The sequence below is a fragment of the Lutjanus erythropterus genome, chromosome 5, assembly GCF_056507025.1.
Source record: "Lutjanus erythropterus isolate fLutEry1 chromosome 5, fLutEry1.hap2, whole genome shotgun sequence".
Taxonomy (NCBI): Eukaryota; Metazoa; Chordata; class Actinopteri; order Lutjaniformes; family Lutjanidae; genus Lutjanus; species Lutjanus erythropterus.
Window position 1 is genome coordinate 9,343,451 of NC_139321.1, and position 21,487 is coordinate 9,364,937.

The following is a 21,487-nucleotide window of genomic DNA, read 5'->3' on the forward strand; positions in this document are numbered from 1 at the left end:
TTTGCGTGCAGCAGTGTTAATGTTTGCAGGTTTCTCCAGAGTGAGGATGTATGAATCGATGCACATTTGTAGAACAAAAGTCTCAGTTATGCAGAATAGATATGAAAGATGCTAAATATTTAATTTATTACTAACTGTGGTCAAAACAGTTTGAACTTAAAGGTGCAATATATTAGAATTTTAGTTTAAAACATTCAAAAATTGACTAAAATTATCATCAGAATGTGGACAAATAACAGTTTTAATGTTACATCAAAGAAATCTATGAATTGTGATGCAGGGATATACTGAAGTTAGCATGCTAACCAGCTAGTCCCCGCCTGTCTTCTCTTGTAACACCGCTTTGTGCCTCAAGAGGTCATAGTATTTTTAGTCTGATAAATAAATAAAACTAAATAAACTAAAAAAATCAAGAAAAAAAGATTCTCACACCTCTTTATTGAACAGAAAAATATAACTGTACACCCTCTGAATTCAAGTTTCTCTCTTTTACCAAATTAAGACAAGCATTATTGCCATCTTATCATCATAAAACACACTTCACACAACTGCTAGCTGCACGGCTAACTAGCAAACAGCAGCTACAGTTAGCAGCGGTCAGCAGTTACCCCGGTGACATGTTGTCCCCTATTTGTTCTGAGAGTGAATTCAACAGGTAGCCAATTCTTACAGACTGTGCCTTTCACCCACTTGCCAGATGCAAAGTGGGAACTACAAATCCATGTTTCATCGCCTGGATTTTGGTTATTTCTGTGAATTGCAGCAATCCGTTTGCTTCTCTTTTCTTTAGCTTTCGGCAGTCTGTGAAAAGATACCTCAGAGTTATTGTTGAATCTCTTTCTACAGTCAGTCGCACAACAGCTCTTTCCCTCTTTGTGTGTTTTTTTTTCTTTGGTTGTTTTCATGGCATTCAAGCTGAAGTAACGCTGCCATTCAGTAGTCATTTGCCTCTCAATTGGTGTAACTGCAGTGATTTCCACATACTGTGATGTCACGTGCACAACCTCTATAGGTGCACCGCAGCAACACATGTCTACTTTCCTATCATCGTACAACAAACATAACTCCATAGACGTATGCCAGCTCACACAGGTTAGGGGTTGTGGAGCTTTGACATGTAAGAAAACAACTTCCTGTCCCCTCTAACCTAGTGCATGATCACTCATTTTAAACGTCAGTAAAGCCAGTCACACAACGCAGGCGTCAGTAAACTGTATTTATGCTTGTTTTGTCAGACAAGTTTGCAAGTGTAATATATTTCATCGGCGTCTCAGTGCAGCAAAGCAGGGATTGCTGTCTGCCTATTTAACAGGTAGCATTTATGAGCCATGAACAAATCACCATTTTACACTTGTTCTGCCAACAGACACAGAAAATACGTAAATGACAGCAATTAAATTGTGAGTTCAGCTGTATTAAAACAGAGTAAGAGATGATGGAAAACAGTGCTTTCTGAGACTCTGCAGACTGATCAGATTTTTTTCTGTTGTACCAGATGTTAACTGTGATGCAAACATTTTGTTGTTTGTCAACTAAAGCAGGAAAAAGGAAAAGAGGTTTTGCCATTTTTCCCATGTGGACAGACACGTTCAAGAAAAAAAAAACAACTTCAGATGTGTGGATGCATGTCATTATCACATGGAAACAGTGACTTCTCATTTAGTGTGCTGTAGATGAAGAAAATCTGTAGATACAGAAACAACACACACATATGCATACATTGCACACATTTTAGATCAGCATTGTGCCATGCAGGAAGCATGTATACAGACAAAAATACAACTCACACTGAGTCATCTGCTTTTTAACATCAGTGCGCCCCTGCTCTTGCCTGCATGAAGAGGTCTAATTAGCTGTTTTTGACACTAGTGTGACACAAAGCCCTCAGGGGGAATAAGATTCAGCGAGCGCTTGCTGGTTCAAGGAGGTAGGTTGGAGAGGAGGGGAGGGAAAGACGAGGGTGGTGGGGAAAGTTAAAGAGGGTGAGAGAAGCACAGAGAGGTTTAGACAAATGAAATAATACTGTGTTCCATTTGAAAATCCTGGGTGGTAAAGTCTGCCCACGTTATTAGCGGCATGTCAAGTTGTTGAGAACGACTGCTGTGGAACATGTCAGGTAGATGACTGAGCTGCAGTGGATGATGATTTCCCCCTTTTTCTTGCTATTAGATTCCTGTGCCAGGTTGCAAAAAAAACACCTTAAGTTTCAAACTTAAATTTGTCCCCTTTGCAAAATGAATCTTTAAGCTAAGGAGTTCACTTAGGGGCATCGCATAAAGTCTGTTTGGTCGTCTCTTTGCCTGAGCGTTCAGACTAAGACTTTCACAGCACCTTCTGTCATAATACAGCATTCATCACTGTCCAGTGAAAAACATTTATCTCCAAAATGTCAGCTTTTCATGAGCTAAGAAAAACAGCCATGGTTTCAGCTTTGTGGCGACGCTTTTTCAGCAGCTTTGTAAATGGTTTGTTTGGCTTAAGATTAGGATAACTGTTTCAAAGAATAAAGAAGCACTCCTTTCTTCAGTTTTATTGAAAAATTCAAAATCACCAAATTTGGAGATAAATTATTTTCACAGGACAGCGACAATATGTGCACTTCAGTTTCCATGCTTATTCTTCACTCACGATATTCTGAAGTGTTATTAGTCAGCATTAATGTCAGTTGTTACCTAATACACTTAGTTAGCCTGTGTTACCTAGCTTCTCTAAATGCATAATAAAGAGAAAATAAAAAGGGAAAAAGACAGAAAATGAGATTTGTTCTCCTCAAAGAATATCGAAATACCGAAGACATAATCCAAAGTAAATTTGACCCAGCCATAAGAAAATACACACAAGCAGAACATGGCAAGAAGTAACAGACAGAATCAATGTGAGGAATCTGCTGCGCAACAAACCGTAGATGAAGTCACGAAGGAATATGAAAATATCGACGGCGCCTTTCAATAAAACGATATAGTTGTTGTTAATATATGAGACACACTTATGTTAACTTTTAGCTGATCACTACAAAGTTGATGGTGCTCATGTCAAATCTATACTCTTAACAAATTGTGAGTCTCTTATAGTGTCCAGTGTCCTCCTCTTCAATCACCATAAATTCAGTCATTTCCCTACATTCTACAAATTATTTCACTTTTAAAGAACTTTTTGTGTCCTTTAACTTTTTTGGAGGAAAATGAATACTTTTTCCCTTATGCCAGTTTTATTCAACTAACTGTGCATTCCAACACCCATACTACCACACTATTTATTATGCCATTCAGCCACATTTTGCATGCTTCTCTGGCTATTCTGATATTGTTATGTACTTCGTAAAGACAGCTGAAATATGTACCAACAGTAAAATGAAAATGTATGCGGGTCATTCTTTTCATCACGAACATGGAAGCTAAGCAATGTGCTGCTATAGACAGGGTCAGCAACAAAAGGCATTTAGACGCTTAACAAAAGGTTCAGAATATTTTCATTGCTTTACTTTGCAACCAGACAGTCTTCTCTGACAAGAATCAGCCATTACACAATGTAAGTCAAATGTCACTTTCTGTCACTGTAGATAATACACTGACTCTTGATAAGTACTTCATACAACCCCACATCAAATAATCTGAACTATGCCTTTAATGCAGGTTTCAATAATACCCGTCTTGCCCGTTGCAGTTGGATGATAGTTGCTCTCTGATTGTGTCCAGTTCGACTTTGTGAAGCTGCTGGACGGGAAGGCGCTGCCCAGATCCTTGACTGATCCCGTCTCAACCGCCAAAGCGCCAAAAGGCCTGCTGCTGAGCGGCCTCCAAGAAACGGGCTTCATCGAGTACATGGACCCCGGCACCTGGCACCTGGCTCTCTACAACGACGGACGCAACCTGGAGCAAGTGCTGCTCCACAGCACTCCGATAGGTGAGGAGCGCATTGAAAACCGGTGGCTTTTCTTCCCTTCATTTTTGAGCACATTTGGTGTTAGCATGAATATTTGCTCTCCTTGTATAGTTATAAAATCCTATTATGTCTGCTTTTCATTGTTTGTGTCTCAGGGTTGCTTCACTCTCTTTTCATTTCTCCCCTTTCATCTGTGAATATGCAAAAAAAACATAAGGACAAGGCCATGAGTGGTTTGAAACTCATTGACATTTGAAGGGAACTTTTCCTGTTATAAGAGTGAGTTTGGCATGGCAAGAGACAGCCGTTAGAAAGGGGAGGACAGCTCCGGTAGTAATGACAGGGCTTGCTAACTGCAGCTCATTGCTATGACACACACGGATGGCAGTGTAAATTGAAGGATGTGAATAATGCAAGAGTACGTGGCTGAATATAGACAAGTGGATAATTACCAGGGCAGTTTCTCCACTCCCACTTTGTCCAGTGCTCCTTAAGAGAATACACTGTTGAAATAACAAAAAAAAAGTGTTGGGAAATGCAGTAGGAGAGCAACATCACGGGGAGACTGGATAATTTAAATGTAGCAGACAGGTAATATGGTAATTATAAAGCATGCAATATGTTATGAACAGATGCAACGAGAAACACTCCATGAAACAGACTTCATTTTGGGAATTTTGTCCCACTGATCTTTAACTGGCCATGCATTATTTAGTTTTTAAGTTATTTAGTAAACGATCGGGAAGCCTGCGCTGAGCTTTCTCGAAACTAAACTGCTAAACATGTGTATCACCGACCTCTTAAAAAGCCACAGTTGTAAGCCAATCATTAAACAGCTCCGTGGCACCAAAACATTGTACTGAAGACATCTTTCATCGTCATATTGACAGAGTTCTTTATACAATGACTGACAGCATGCGACAGCTAAACACAGATTTTATTTCAGAACTGTCAAACATTTGTTGACTCGTGCGCTGTCTGTAAAGTCTGGAATATACCAGACCTATTTTGAGTCTCATATTTTGTGCTGAACAGGATACAGCTGCGTTTGCAAAGAGTTAGCTTCCCCCCCCCCCTCTTCAATAATCAAAATAAATGTAGACACAACAGATGGGCTCAGAATAGCAGCATTCAGTCCACATAGGTTTTACAAATAATTAATCAAGTGATTTGACTTGAAAGAGGAAAAATGATATTAATGGATTGATGTCAGAGTTCGTTTCGCCGCCCATTTACACCTCTAACGAGGGTTACGAACGTACTCTGCATTGTTTTGGAGGCAGGAAATCAAAACCATCGGGTTACAGTACAATAAATTCTCATAAGAGACACAGTATGCTGAAGCCCGGAGTGCAGCTTTATGGGGGAGATGAGGGAGAAATGAGATGATCTCTGTCGGGAAATTGAGCTTTTCCGCGGCAAATGGTAACTGGATACAACAAAAGAAACAGACAGTATAAATAAGAAAAAGACTGTTGTAAAAATAAATAAGACAAAATAAAATCAATACGCTGTACAGTATGAGTATGACAAGAAGGAAGATATGAGAATATGAGGGATATAAAAAGTAATACATAAAATGATGCCGATGTGCATAAATAAGCTTCACAGAAACAAGGGGACACACTACATGCAAAACATGAGCTGGTGTTCGCTTGCAAGAGTAATAATGTCTGTGACTACATGAGACAGAAAACGCCGTCATAGATAATGACTGTAATCATCATCTTGATGAAGGTAAAAAGAAGAAAGAAGGAAAAATCAAAGCCACATGGTCAGCTGATAACTGACCTGTATCAGTCAGAAGACATTATGTTAGTCAGTCTACCATTCACACACACACACACACACACACACACACACACACACACACACACACACACACACAGCATTCAGTTACATCTTAACTCGGTGCTGCTGCTGAGTAAGACAGAAAATTGTCGGCACAAATGCTGATATATATACTGTAATATATGCTGATATGTGTATACGTTATACAGTCATTTCTCAGTGATTCTGACTGTAATGGTCACATATACACAGAGGCACACACACACACACACACACACACAAACACACACACACACACACTGTTCTCAAGTAGAAGTACAGAGTTTTAACTGTTAAGAACTGTTTTAACTTTTTTACTCAAGTAAAAGTGTAAAAGAACAGAGTCTGAAATGTCCTCAGAATGTAAAAGTAAGGAGATTTCTACCTGCTGTTTCTGTGCAGAGCTAACTGAACTTTACCTTTTCTCTTTAGTCGAGTCTCCCCCCTTTGTCTGTTCCATCTTGTTACGTCTTTCAGGGTCATTTTTGTCTCGTTACGTCTGTCGTGCATGATATGCGTTGATGGTTCCCCCATGGATTCTTTGTTTCTATTTGTTGTTGTCCCATCCATTTAGGTTGAAATCGGTCACAGTTAGGGTTGAGTATTGTTTCGTTTTGTTTTTTTTACCATACCGGTGTTAAAAAAATACTTTGAAAAGGTGTCCAATCAAGGCTTTTTTTCGTTGCTAAACAATATTTGAACTTGAAATTGAACAATATATCAAGTATTAACAGTTTAAAGTTTACTGAAATAGATAAACACTGAAATTTACATACAAATTCACATAAAACTGAAGACTGCAGTAGTTCAGTTAGGAGTTCATATTCTTGGTATTCCCCAGCTTTACACTCCAGCGTTTCTTTTGTGGAAATATTGTCATATTTGCTAACCTGAGGAAAGTCTGCTGTCATCATCATCAGCGGTCTACCATCATAGATATAAATGTCAAATTGTTATGACTCGTGGCATCTAGTGTTTTATATCCATGCTCCCTATCTTCGGGGCCAGGGACGCCCGCACTGCTGCCTGATGTATTTGTCACGGGGTCACACGAGCATTTGAGCTCAGTGCAGACCTCGGCTTTCAAGCGCGTCCTGTGCGTCTCCTGATGCCCCCCCCCCCCATTTACAGGCCATTGTTTCTAAACATTTTAGACCTTTTAGCTTGGCATTTCAACCAGTAGCTGCTAGCTAATGGAGAGCTACCTCCTGCCAGAGCCATGTAGGGTAAGTGCTGCGGTAATGTTATGGTTGGTGATGCATCTGGAATGTCCACATTACAACTGTTTCAATCAACAGCTCAGGTGTGCGGCACAGAAATGAGACACCGGAATCTGTGATTTGGTCCTGTAGGTACTGGTCATATAGGAACCATACAAGTCTATGTTGGGAAGGCGGTGCGCGGTGATGCAAAGTCAAAAATGATTTTGAAAATGTAAGGAGCACAAAGTAGATATTTGTGTTAAAATGTAGGGAGTACAAGTAAAAAAAAAAAATACCAGAAAAATAAATATTCAAGGGAAGCACAGATACCTGAAAACTTTAATTAAATAATGAAATGTTTGGACTTTGTTATTTCCCATCTCTGCATTTAGATGTTGACAAAAAAAGAATAAAATTGTGAGAGAACATCTGCTTATTTCTGAATAGAAACCATTATGTGGATTCAAATTGAATTTTAGAACATATTTTCTCCATTTTGTGCAGAAATACAAGCAGCGGCAGATGCAGGGAAAAACCTTTTTTATCCTCCTCGCTGTTATTGACATTTACATGTGACCCACAAAAAAGCTCCAGCGTAATGATTTCTGCCATTTCGCCACCTCCACTCCAGCCCCATCGTCTTTAATTCTGCTCAGCCTGTACCCAGGCAGAGAGTAGTGCTTCCTGCAGGGCTATTAATTATGCATAATTGCTATACTTCAGCTGTCATCGCACGTCCTCTCGAATATTATATCTTTTACACAATGGCCGACAAAGTACAAGGAAAAAAAAAAGTTTCATGTAGATCACTGGAACTTTTAACAAAAAAGATGCTAAACAAAAAAGAAAAAAAAAATGGTTCAGCTCGCTGTTGGATACTTCTAGTTAGCTGAGCAGCCATTTCATTCTTTCATAAATTCATAAAGCCCAAGGGTCATAAAGCATGGCTGAAACTTTACAGGCTCATAAAGTACAATTGGAATGCTTATTTGACCAATCAGATCACTTGGCTGGAAGCACCTATTTTATAATAGCATTTAACTGCAATAACTTATGGCATGAGTGATTTCTAACTGGAAAGGGTTTAGTTGGTGGAGAGAACAGAGTGGGTGTCCACACGCACACACACACACACACACACACACAATCATATACTGTAACAAATAAAGACACGGTTCACAATACATTACCTGTTAATTGCCTGGAGATTTTTATAGTTGAGACATTGACCTGAAAGATACGGTGCTTATATCACTGTGACAACCCTGCACCTTACAGCCTCGTGAGGCTTTTTCTCGCGGATCGCTCCTCTCTTCTCTGGATTAAAAAGAACTCCGTGACCTTGTAGATGAGTTTCTGTTCATTGCATGTGTCAGGTGCCAGATAAAATATTGGAATTTGTGTATGTGAGGGCTTCTTCTCCTACTTTTTTTTCAAGACAGAGAAAGAGACACATGCAGAGAAAAGGTTTGTGAGTCCTCCTGACTGTGTGGGAGAAAAGATGATTGCCACTCCTTCTCTCCATCAGTATGACGATGACAGGTGATGGAGGTGAAAATGACTTTGGTTTCTGTAGTGATGCGCCGCTGTGGAGGATAACGCTGTGCTGTCGGCTACTGGCAGGGCCTGTCTCATTAGCATGTGTCACACGTGCCTCAAGGCTGGTGTCACATAATAACTTTGCGTGCATGTGTTTGTAAATGTGTGTGTGTGTGGGTATGTGTGTATGTGCCACTGAAGGATTTGTCATCCATGCTCCCTGAACAGAGCGAGCCAGGGGACTGCAGAGGTTTGACTCTAGAGTCGATGCCCGTTCAGAGGAGCCGAGCAGGACGGCGGAGGGTCAAATAAAGGATGACATCCCTGACACCCGTTTTAATTACTCTATCTAGCTCGGGTAGAGCTCGCCCGGCACAAGACATCCAGCAGCACAGCTCAGATCCCCAACTCTGCCGGTCTCTGGGTGCTTCTCCATCAGTGTTAGGAGTGTTTGTGGACAAATATTTTTTCTCTTCCCCTGCATAAAGGATATCCAGTGAACTAAAACTAAAACATAGCTACAAACCAGCAAAAGTACACACATTCTTCACTCAAGCAGAAGTACAGATGCTTGTGTTAAAAAATAGTCCAATAAGTACTGATTCAACTTCTTTACTCAAGAAAAAGTGAAGAAGTACAGGCTCTGAAATGTAAGCAAAGTATAAAAGTAAAAAGTTGTCCCCTGAAGGCCATTTCTACCGGCTGTTTCTGTGCAAAAGTTCACCTTTCCTCAGCGAGAGCCTCCCTCTCTGTCTTTTGCTTCATTTTTTTCATCTTATTACACCTTTTACATCATTTTTCACTTTATTATGTCTTTTTGGTCCTGTTACGTCTTTTTCGTGCTGTTATGTCCTTTACGTAATTTTTCATCTTGTTCTTTTACATAATTTTTTGTCTTGTTGTTGCAAATTTTTTGTCTTGTTACATCCGTAACATTTTTTATATATATAGTTTGTCTTGTGATATCAATCGTGCGTGATATGCACTGATGGACACACCGAGGAACCGTCTCTTCTACATGTTACGTGTACGTGATGTTGGAAAGGCCAGTCAGATGCATTAAAAATAAAGTAACAAGCCCGTTTGGAAAATATAAGGAGTAGAAAGTACAGATATTTGTGTTAAAATGTAGAAAGTTAAAAAAAAAAGTACAAATACCTGAAAAACTTACTTACAGTAACAAAGTATTTGTACTTAGTTACTTTCCATGTCTGACTTAAAGTAAATGGCATTTTAGTTGTAAGACTAATATGACTAAATCTAAACCAAAATTTGCTGTCAAACTGAGCACTGCTCCACCAGAATCCTCCGTATCGAGCAGAGCTGACAGAGCTCAGCAGGCTTATATAATGCTCTAAAAGCATTGCAGTGCTCACCCTCTTTATCTATCTCTGCCACGCTGTCTGTGCCCGCAGAATAAGATCTGACATGATGGACATATCAATGGGAGAGAAGGAGAACGGTAAAAGGAAGACGGCTAATTGAAGTCCGATGCAGGAATATGATGAAACCCATAAAGCCTACAGGATATGATGAAACGCGCACATCCAGATGAGACAAAGCACTAGTAGGAACAAGCATCACATTGATCTCCGCCACGCCGGGAACGTAGCTTACTGTAGCGACGCAGTATTAACCATTCCCCGCTAACTCGTGCGCTCACAATGTCAGATTTTATGTTGTTCAATCTCGTTCCAAACTGCGCCCTTGTAAACAGTTTGTTGATTAAGCTTTGATGTTTGTAAATTTGCGCGCACTGTGTTTCCAACCTGTAATGCAGTATAATGTGCTTAGTGCTACTGAGTGTAAGTGAGTGCTTGGCCGTTCCCCAGAGAGTGATAGCAGCTGGATCAGACTAATCTAATATAGCCCCTGAGTCTGGGGAGCCATCCATTGCTTATCAGATCTCTCATTCAATAACAGAGAGCTACGCCAGCTTATGGAGTTACATGTGGAATATTTTCAAGTTTTTTTTGTGTGTTTTTCTCTCTCTCTCTCTCTCTCCGCTTTTTGTCTGATTTGTGAATGTGTGTGTGCACGTGTGTGCAGACTCAATGGATGGCTGCTCCACCGACTGTAATGGAAACGGAGAGTGTGTGGCTGGACACTGCCACTGCTTCGCCGGGTTCTTGGGTCCCGACTGTGCCAAAGGTAAGAGATATCTGATAAAGGATAAGGCTGGTATTGTTTTATATTGTGCCTATTGGCTACAAACCCCATAAAAACACCGAAACCAATAGTTTGTCAGTGTTGCTCTCAATACTTTCTGACCTCTCTACTCTGACTGCGACTCTCAGCCCCAAGCTTATTGACTCTTTCTGTCATTTTTTCTAAAACTTATGTTCTTACTGTATAGTTTCACTTTTGAAAAAGCAATTTACTTAAGATTACTAGATTTAGCAATTTTCAAGGGACAATTTTGTTAGGAGTTACTTTACAGCACTTGGGGCCTCCTTACAGAAAAATGTTTAGTTTTACAGAAGCAGTTTCTAAACTCATGGCTGTGTCCTGTCCTCTCTCAGACATCGCCTCTTACCTTAAGAAAGTCAAAGTGTACACTTCATTCTTCTATCGGTACTCGTTCTGTCTCGCTTGTATCTGTGTTTACAAAGTACACAACCTGTATCCTTGACAACGGCTGTCACTGGCTAGCTAGCTGCTATAATGGACGATTTTAGCTAGGCATTAGTCACGTTTTTATCAATTCAGTCATTTTTCATTGTTTGTATTGTTCCCCATCTTCACTCAGCTATTACCATACAGACCTAACAGCAGTTGTGCTGCTATTTTGGGCAGTTATTTTGAATTTAGGCCAGGCTCTGTACCATCGTAACTTATGGTTCCTAAGTCGGGAAATTCTTCATTCAGGACGGTTCTGTAATACCTAAATTCCTATCCCAAGATTAGATAAGATTTTTTTTTCTTAAATGCAGTCAGGAGACACATTTCTGTGATACCAAAAATCCTAAATGTCATCTTAAACTGAGATAAAAAATCAGATTTCAGATTTAGGAGGTTTCTGTAATAAGGCCCCAGGACTTTGTCTGGAAGATTCTCAAATAATGACAGGTTCTTTCTGCACCTCAGCTGCAGAGGGATTCAGGCTTTTTATTTAAAACTGGCCCATACAATATGCATAACTTCAATCCTACTATCCCCTGTTTAAAAGCATATGTTTTCATATTTTAGCATAGTCTTGCAATCCAGACAATCAAAAGGTCTTGCCGCCTTCCAGTCGTCTGGGGATTAGTAAATGCAAGGTAGTTTCTTTAACGGTGGAGAGTGCAGCCGCTTACAGACCTAAACCCCTTACATTTTTTCAAGGACACACCTGAAAGGAAATAATGTTCTGCCCTGAAGCACATGACCTCTGCATGTTGGTTCTGCTGCATTGCGTGTTTTTTTTTTCTTCTTCTTCTTCTTTTTTTTTTTACTCTCTAATTGCATTAAAAGAAGTTGTTTTCAAACTTTTTTCTGGTGTGCTCCACTCCAGAGGCGGAAAAAAGTTCACGCCCCACACCCACATCTTTTTTTTTTTTGTCAGTTATTAACAAAGATAAGGGAAACAACTAATAAAAAATGATCCAAGTTGAAGTTTAGTGAAATAAAGGTCAGCATAATAGCATCAGCAAGTTCTTGTTTGTTTGTTTTCCCCATATCAGAGGTAAAGTTGGAGGCAGGCCTCCCCAGGGTGGGTTTAAACAGTTTCGGTGAAAGGAAGTGAAAATATATTACATTTGTTATCACAGAGAATAACCTAAGTGTGTGTGATTAGGTTAAAAATGTACTTCATAGATACAGTATTGGAAATGTTATTGTTTTTCCCACTTTCCCAGAGTCAGAAGCTAATAAATGCTTTAGGACAGATCGTTTTTCTGTGTTTGGTGTAGTCTGAAGTTAAGTAGCAATATTAGACAGTCTTGGGCTCAATTGATGAGCGTTTATGGGCTCAAATAACACACCATCATTACTCCATAAATACTGGCTTTTTCCAAGCTTGTCTAAGGTTACTGTCACAGACTTTTAAAACCTGTGCCCTTCATAATTATATTCATTCAACTTAGGATCACCCTGTACTTTTCCCCTGGTCATCCTCTGCAGTGGATCTTTGCCCACTTAACACTTAACCCTACCTCCACGTTGACCCGCGGCCTTGATAAATTCAGTGCGATGCACGTTTCCACAGCACCAGTTCCATTAAGACACCGATCAAACATAATCGCCGCTCTGATTCTTTCTCTTCTCCAACAGAAATAGATTCATCAATTAATTCCTGTCGCTTCCCTTCTGTTTTCCAAGCGCTGTCAATAAAATTTCCTTCACGTATGTTCTCATATTAAACGCTTCCTAGTGACTCAAAGGGCAACGCCTCCTGCAGAGGTTAATTTGAAACATCTGCAGGAAATGTTGAGTTTTATTCACAGCACTTGACAATTTGTAGAGTGGGAGCAACTAAAATTAATTAGTGACTAAAAATAATGTTGTCTGCTAAAAAATGAATGTAAAAAAGGCAGTTTAGTCAGTATTCTGAAGGAATTGTCCTCTTTTGTGCTAAAGGTAATATGACCAGGTTACAGTTGGGGTCAGTTAAAAATCCTAAAACTGCAACTGTCTCTGCCTCCTCTGTGTCTCTGGGATGGCCTGTGCAGCTGTCCTGGGAACGTTGTCTCCGTTTTCCAGAGGCCAAGGACTTAGGATATATTTGTGCTGCACCTCAGACCAAACAGACATTGACGCAGAGCTGTAGCAGAAGGCGCTTCATGTGACGTGCAAAGGCAGCTAAGGAAAAGAACAGTTTCCAATATGGAGGTTAAACGCTCCTCGACAAGAGGACAACATTATAAGAGTTTGGCAGCTACACAGTGATTCACTTTGTGTTGCTCGTCTATTCTTCTCAGTGGAGCGACAATAAATGGTTCTGGTGAAGGCATCAAGGTCTGCTGAAACTTTTTAAATCGCGAGTTAACCAGCTCACAAATGTTCTTTCACATCAGAGTGCTGAATTTCTCTTGAAGCGACGGTGCACAAATAGTGTTTTTAACCTGGCCTCGGTATGTCTGTGTGGCCCAAATGCAGGAACACTGCAGGAGCACAAGACGAGCACAACATTATAATTTGACAAAAACAAGAAATTATGGGTCCTGCACCGTAAGTTGATCAGCTGTTTATTACTGTCAGTTCTCTGTCGATGTAAAGTTTGGCCTTTTATCCTAAAAAACAAAAGCCCACCGCTCTGAAAATACACACTCTGGAGTTCAGTTCCTGTCCGTCTTATTTCTGCCAAACTCCATTAACATTTTGCTCAATTTACCCGTTATAAACATCTTCTCTTCCAAAAAGATTATTAATGATTTCTTCTGACTCATTATCAAACACTTATTCATTTGCAAACATTCGGCATTTATTTGAACTCTAATTAATATGAAACAGGCAAACAGAAACACAAGTTACGGACCAGAATAGAAATTTCAAAGGCGGACACGGGCTGCAGTGTTGTTGTCAGAGAAGTGAGTGTTTCATCTTTTTCCTAAATTTCATAAATCTCTGATGGCATTTCATGGTCAGCTTATGATAAATTATAGTGAATATATTACAGATTTACCATTTCCAACGTGTATATAGACTAATATAGGTGTGCTAGACCAATAGTGGGTCAATAATATATTGATCTGGCTCTATTTGTTTGTGGTGCCAGGCTATTCTTTGAGATTAGCTATTATTACAAGAGGTTAACAGCTTTTATCAGAGAATTTACAGCATGCTGGATTGCCTCCACATCAAGTGTCCATGCTCAGCATAATGAAGGATTGAAATATGTCAATGCAGCAGAGCGGTTCATTCATGTTTTAAAACATTTTTGATGTTAATGGAGTTCAATGGCACAGAGGAAGAGGGCTCAAGGAATACTGGGGAGTAAAAAAAAAAATTATATCAATATATCCGTCAACATCCTTTATTCACTTGTGACACTTGTGACAAAGATATGTAGGCAAAATATTTTACAGTTTATCAATGATATCAGGGCACTGAAACAGTAAACTTTCACCAGTAGTTTAAATGATTAGAAATAACTAAGTAAAAAAAGAAAAACATGTATATATCGTACCTGAGTTCAGAAAAATCTGCACAGAATGCTGCCTGTAAAGCTTGATGATGGTGATACCTAAATAGACCAACACTGCTGTTATAGGTCAATATTGAGCCACTTTTCATGTGAGGCTTTTCATCTGATCTGCTGACAATAAGAGAAAAAAAAAATCTTTATCATCACCATTCTTGCCTAACTGCAACCTTTGCATTATCATTTTCATGTGTAGTCATGTGTCATTTGTTTCTCTCTGTGTCTCTATCTTCTCTCTCGCTTCCTCTCTGCCTCTGTTCTTCAGTCTGTCTCTCTCCCCCCCCGTCCTTCTTTGTAAATTTATTGTAGTTGTATCTGTCTCATTGTGTAGAAACAGCTGATATGATATCACATCCTATGATTTATTTACGCTCATCACTTATTCATTCGTTCCTCTCTCATCTTTGCTCATTTGCTCGTGTTATAATATTCCCTGTTTGAAAAGTTAGACAGCAAGTTTTGGCAAGAGTTGTAAAAAAAAAAAAAAAAAAAAGAAAGAAAGAAAAACGTGAAGTGTGAATTTATTACTGTGGGGGTACAGAGTGTTAGATTTAACAAAGGATCAAACAAACACATAACACATGCCCGCACGCATGAACGCACAGGGCCTTCATTGCAAATTATCCCGGAAAAAGGCTGTTGGTTCTGGATCGTCTTTCTAATCCATTTGAAGTCTGGAGCTGCCGTACCTCCTCCAGCTGCAATGATGATGAGGAAGTGAGGGAGCGGGGGGACGGGGGTGTAACTGTCAGTGCGTCATCAGACACTCACTGACTTTATTCTACCTGGCTGTCATTACATTAGCCACACAGCTCTCCATCTCTGCATGGAGATAGCTCTGCTTTCCACCCTCATTCTATAAACCCCTAATGCTCTCCTTCCTAATCTTCCGTTTTCACGATTGTTTTCACGGCCTGTTCAGAGCGAGTGAGGTGACGTTGGGGGGATTTTCTACAATTCCTGGGTTGCCGTGGTAGCCGGGCTCAGGTGGTGCTTGAGTAAATTGAAACAGTGTGAGGGATAAGCTGGAGAGTGTGTGTGTGTGTATATGTGTGTGTGTGTGAGAGAGAGAGAGAGAGAGAGAGAGGGAAAGAGAGGGAGACAGGGGCTGCTTGAGGATTTGCTGAATCCGCGCACTAGCTGAGATAAGAGAGCGTAGCCCCACTCACGGTAGGTTACTGCGGTCTCCCAGCTAATATACTGCAGCACTGTGCGTGTGTGTGTGTGTTTGCATGTGTGTACTACTGACTACGTGGGTGTAATCTGTGTTTGTCCTGTTGCAGATTCATGCCCCGTGTTGTGCAGCGGTAACGGCGTGTATGAGAAAGGAAGGTGTGTGTGCCTGGCAGGGTGGAAGGGGGCAGAGTGTAATGTGGAGGAAGGTCAGTGTATCGACCCCACCTGCTCCAACCACGGCTCCTGCATCCAGGGGATCTGCATATGCAGTCCGGCCTACAAGGGGGTTAACTGTGAACAAGGTAAGAGGTTTTACAGTCTGAAAAGCAGATACACACCTCATAATGTCACAAATGCACAACAAAAAACACAAAAAATGACTGCATATACACATATTTATACATGCATATTTATATGCACAGCCTTGCTATTTTTGATTAAGGTAAGCATTAAATTTGAAGCTGCACTCATCAATATTTTTTATATCAACAATGGATCAAGTGACTCTGTGTAATTTGACAGGGTGCCCTCATAGTGACAAACCCACGGAGGATTATCACCCATCTGCAGACCTCTACAGAGCATTTTAATATTGTTGTTCTTTAAAATCTGTACAGCATATGACACCCTCTATCCTCAGATAATCATTCCATCAGACCCTTCAAAAAAATCTTTAACAGGGAAAACCTCGTTGTCATAGTTTTTGCCTTCTATCCAGAATCTCTGCATGCGCACAACACACATATTAACCCAGTTTCCAGCTGCAGCAGCCAGGTGTTTCCAGCCTGCCCAGCACCAAGAGGCCATTAGACAAAGTTATCAACTAGCTAGTGAGCATAGTGGAAAATTAGGCTCTTAAAGGGACAGATATTTACATCAGCAGCTGGTGGAGACCAAAAATGGAGCAAAAAGAAGAATAGATACTGGAGTTATGTTCATCACATAGACAGAAACGTGCCTCTAATGAATGCTAATGTTGCTTGGTGTTTGCTGAACGTGTCAACAGGCAGTCGAGTCTTCTGCTCATTCTCATGCTCCGCCGTGGCCTATGATCAATGAATGCATGTATTTTCAGCCTAATTAATACCATTTGCGTCAGTAGATCTTTTCACAGCAGCCATTCTGACATTAAATAGTACATGAACATAGGTGTTACTAATCACTTTAATTAATGCTCTGTACTTAAATATAACATGTCAAACTGTTTCTATGGAAAAGGTCTGTTTTTCATATAGATATAGACATTTTCTATAGATATGATCGTCTCTGTTTCATAATTTAAATGTCACAGAGTGCATACACACCGCACTGTATTCTGCTCTTTTCAGTGATAGCACTAGATGTCCATCAGAGACAAATGTCCATAAATCCACCAAGAAATCATATCAAAAAACACCGTCTTTATAACTTCAGATCTTGTCTCAAAATAATTTCACGTCAAATTTAGCCTTTTTTTTTTCTTTCTGCAGTATGAAAAGCACTCCGGATGATTGTTGTCTGTACATCCATGGCTACAGAGCGAACAGGAACAGCCAGTAGCTAATTCAGCGTGGCTTTTCATGGTGCAGATTTAGCAAAATGTTAACAAATGTAGGCTGCAGAAACAGAGGCAGCACAGAGCCAATTCACTGACGCCATGGCAACATAATACTTCCTCTTTACATCACCCAGAGAATGAATGCTGGTGGCAACAACTTCAAACATGTTCATCCCAAACGGAAACAAGACAAAGAAAAATAATAGGAATGACAATTTGCCTTGTCTGTTATACAATATACAATAATGTTTTCTGACAGTACTGAAGCATAGAATGTCCTCTCTGTGTTTTTATAGGGTTATTTATAACATTGAACCTGTACTGATTCATCTATTGATTTATCTGTTGAAAAGCTTAGAACATGCAGGCAAACAACCCGAACAATTTAAGTTGCATTGAACTTACTTTCTTTCTTTTTTTCAAAAAAGTTGTAAAACATGTACACCACCACTCTCATGTCAAGTAACGGCATTTCGAAACTTAAAGACAGAATGAGTAGGACGCCACCAGCGTTGTAATAATACTTAATTTTGAAAACGCGCTGTAGTTTTGATGGTATAAACTTAACCTCGGATTATGTAAGTGAAACAGCTGAGTGTGGTGCGGTCGATTTCCTCAAGTGCAAGTTAATTTCCTTGGTCACATGACCTGCTCCACCTGCTCGCAACGGCACAGATGCTCCTAAATGATTGTATAAATATTATAGGAACACTACAGGCAGCAGCGTGTCTGTGATTCTCTCGTTCCTCTACAGCTACACGTTGCTACGTGTCACTGTGATCATAAAGGTGACTCTATAGAGTATATAGGCTATAATACATTATGGAATTGAGCATTGATAGTAGAATAGAGAATTATAGATCCAAGGCAAAGATGACAAAACTTTTCATCAGACTCATATGCATTTATACCTCTCTTTTTATTATGCATATTGCAAGTTATCTCTGACTTATGACACACGGTAGTAGACAAAAGGCGTAACTAATAGCAACACAGGGTGTTTATTTAAACATGCAAAATTAATGGTGTAAAAATTAATGGGTTCTTTATAAGGATACATTTTACCTGCTGACTGATACAGGTATAAATGCCTAATTTTAAAATCTGGTTTTATCCGAACATTTTTAACAATAGGGGGTGCTACTTAATATTCTTTTAGAGAAGTCAAAGATTGGAGGACTTGATTATTTTATTCACACAAAGTTGCATACCACTGAAAAAACAGCAGTGGGTGAATTTTAGCCGTTGGCCATTCTGTCCAACAGAAAACAGTCCAACTCCGTGTCAGTCTTTATCCCCGTCCTCTTCTTCGCTCCTTGCCAGTGGGTGAAAGCCAACCCCAGATTTGTCCGCTTGCCGTTTCCCATCATTATCATTATATTTGCCTTTTTTTTTTTTTTCAGTTCTGTGTCCGCTATTTTTGTAGTTTGCATTTCACTTGGATTGAAGCCTGTAAACGGGCACCTGGTCACTATGTTTTTGTAGCTCTCACAACTTACATGCTGTCACTGGCTGGAGGCCACACACCGACTGCCAAAAGGTTGATGCTCAGAATCATCCTGAACACAGCAAAACAAAAAAGTACAGACAGATTATTATTATTTTGTAATATTCAAAGGTAGTGATTTTTGTATCAAAGTGTCCTAAAAATTCACTAAAATAAATAAAAGTCAAATTTAAATGCATAAAGTCGATGTTGGAGTATCACCAATCAAGGCACATCAAGCAGAGACAAACATGTTTTTCCACTGCAAGCTAACATTCTCTGGGATGCTGTGGATCGTTTTTTTGAAACGAAAAAGTGTTGTCGGAAACAACCCCGCACCAGTAAAAGCATGTGGTGAGGAAATATGACCCTTAATACATTAAATCTGGATTCATAATGGAGCCAAAAGCACAGTGTGCTGAATGTGTTAAAATCCTGTCACAGCCCAGTTTATTTTTTCACGTGTTATTTCTTTCTTTTTTTTTTGGAAATTTTTTGGGGATGTTGGTCCTTGGACATTTTTTAACAGTCAGAAATTGGTTATAGTTTTAAAAGACTGAGATCCCCTGATTTTGTTCATTGCTTTTTTAGGAAAATCCTTCTTAATCCTACTCATGATGCCTTTAACTTATTCTGAAAATAGCTGAAACAATAGATAAATGAAAATCACTGAATTTATAGGTCATATTTTTGTTATAGACTGTATATGCTATGATAAAGCCAAGACATAAAGCTATGAGTGAAGGGAGTGAAAATGGCTTGGGGCTCAAATTACAGAAATACCAATGGCTCAGATCGCTCAGGTAGCTGCAGCACCTGACAGTTGCGCAGGTAACCAGCCGCGGGCCTTTGTCACGTCCTCCGTTTACAGCTGTCCGTTGTAAAACCACCCAGTAAATTAGCAAAAACAAACAAAGCTGTGATATTTAAAACAATTATGATGTTACACTTGATCATAACCTGATGGCACAGCTGTCCCAAACACCGCCCTGCTGTCGCCCGCGGTCCCCCGGCCTGTGGAGACCGAATCAGGTGTTTGACCTTGAGCGACGAGGCCGAGCCGAGCCGAGCCGAGTTGAACTGTGCTGAGCTTTGGCTTGGCGCTCAGAGCTGTAATTACACACACTAACACAGCGCTGCGCAGACCACCATGACACACACACACACACACACCCCAACCCATTTCACCCCTTATCAAAGCCTCAGTTCTAAGTGTCCTATGAAGTGTAATGTTGTGGAACAGATACAGGGATTGTAGTGAGGGTGGTTAACTCCTGGATGGGATGCAAAGAACACTGCTTTCATACTCGCTGAACTGATGATTATAATGAGGCAGACGGCCCCTCAGCCTCCACCCTCCTCCTCCTCCTCCATCCCATTCACTCCCTCCTCTCACCTCTGACTCATTCTGTCTCCACAGTGGACTGCGTGGACCCTCAGTGCGGAGGGCACGGCGTGTGCGTGCGCGGGGAGTGCGTGTGCTCGGCGGGCTGGGCAGGAGTGAGCTGTGATGACCCGCTGCCAGCCTGTCAGGAGCAGTGTTCGGGACATGGCACCTATCTCCCTGAGTCAGACACCTGCGCCTGCCAGCCCAACTGGACGGGACCAGACTGCTACACTGGTAAGACCTGCGGATTATTGTTCAAGCGCAGGAAAAAACATGGAAAATTGCAACTGCACATCACTAGTTTGCCAGTGTTCTTGTAGCACGCATGGTCTTGCCAGATACTATTTTCTGGGGATTTGACAGACATGAGAGAGAAATATGGATTGCAGCCACTCTGTGAAATGGGTCTGCGTGTGTGTGTGTGTGTGTGTGTGTTTGCATGTGTGTTTTTGCACTCTCTTCATGCTGGTCGTAAATGAGATTTCCCCTCATGACTCTCTGACGGCAGCACTCTAAAGCCCCCCCCCCCCCCCCCCAACACTCACTTCACTGTGCATTTAAAGTCTAACACACATATACATACTCTCACACACACACACACACACACACACACACACACACACACACATTTCCTTCAGCTAAATGAGAAAAAAAAGGCAGGCGAGAAAAAAGAAAAGACCTCTACTCTCACTTTGCTGGGAGGCCTTTCAGAGACTGCGACTCGGAGGAACGTTCCAGCTTGGCATTTAAAAGCTTGCTGACGTGATACCTGTCCGCTACATATTACTCACTGTGTGCTTTTTAAAAATTGTTTTTTTTAAAAAAAAAAAAATCATATGTCTATAACTACCTTAAAGGGACACTTCACCCTAAAATCAAACACCTATTTCTCTATATCTATATTTTAGACAGACCAGTACACTTTCTGTCTTTACAGTCTTAGTAATTGAAGTGAAACTGCTGTCTATTTCAGCAGCAGGCAGAGTTTACCAAGTCCATAGGAAAGTTAAAGGGTCAGTTCACCCTAAAATCACCCCAAAATACATATTTTTCCACCTACCTGAAGTGCTGTTTATCCACCTAGATAGTTTTGGTGTGAGTTGCAGAGTTTTGGAGATATCAGTCACAGAGAAGTCTTCCTTCTCTCCAATATAATGCCCAGAACAGAATTTCCAGGAATCACAACCTCAAAATAACCCACAGACCTTTTTGTGAGCAGTTTCATGGAGGAACTATTTTCTTTCTAGTAAATGGAAAGTAGCTCCAGTTCGGGATGTTCTTGGTGACTAATTTGTCTGTTTATTAAAGAGAAACTTTACTTAAGACT

General features: G+C 40.4%; 1 protein-coding gene across 1 annotated transcript in view; it reads left to right on the plus strand.

The window, feature by feature from the left end:
- tenm1 (teneurin transmembrane protein 1) overlaps positions 1-21,487 on the plus strand; it is a 259,840-nt gene that overhangs the window by 137,352 nt on the left and 101,001 nt on the right. The window contains exons 8-11 of the mRNA XM_084718704.1: positions 3,696-3,903; positions 10,503-10,604; positions 15,858-16,052; positions 20,194-20,394. Coding sequence (XP_084574830.1) covers positions 3,696-3,903; positions 10,503-10,604; positions 15,858-16,052; positions 20,194-20,394 — 706 coding nt within the window. The remainder of the gene's footprint in view (positions 1-3,695; positions 3,904-10,502; positions 10,605-15,857; positions 16,053-20,193; positions 20,395-21,487) is intronic.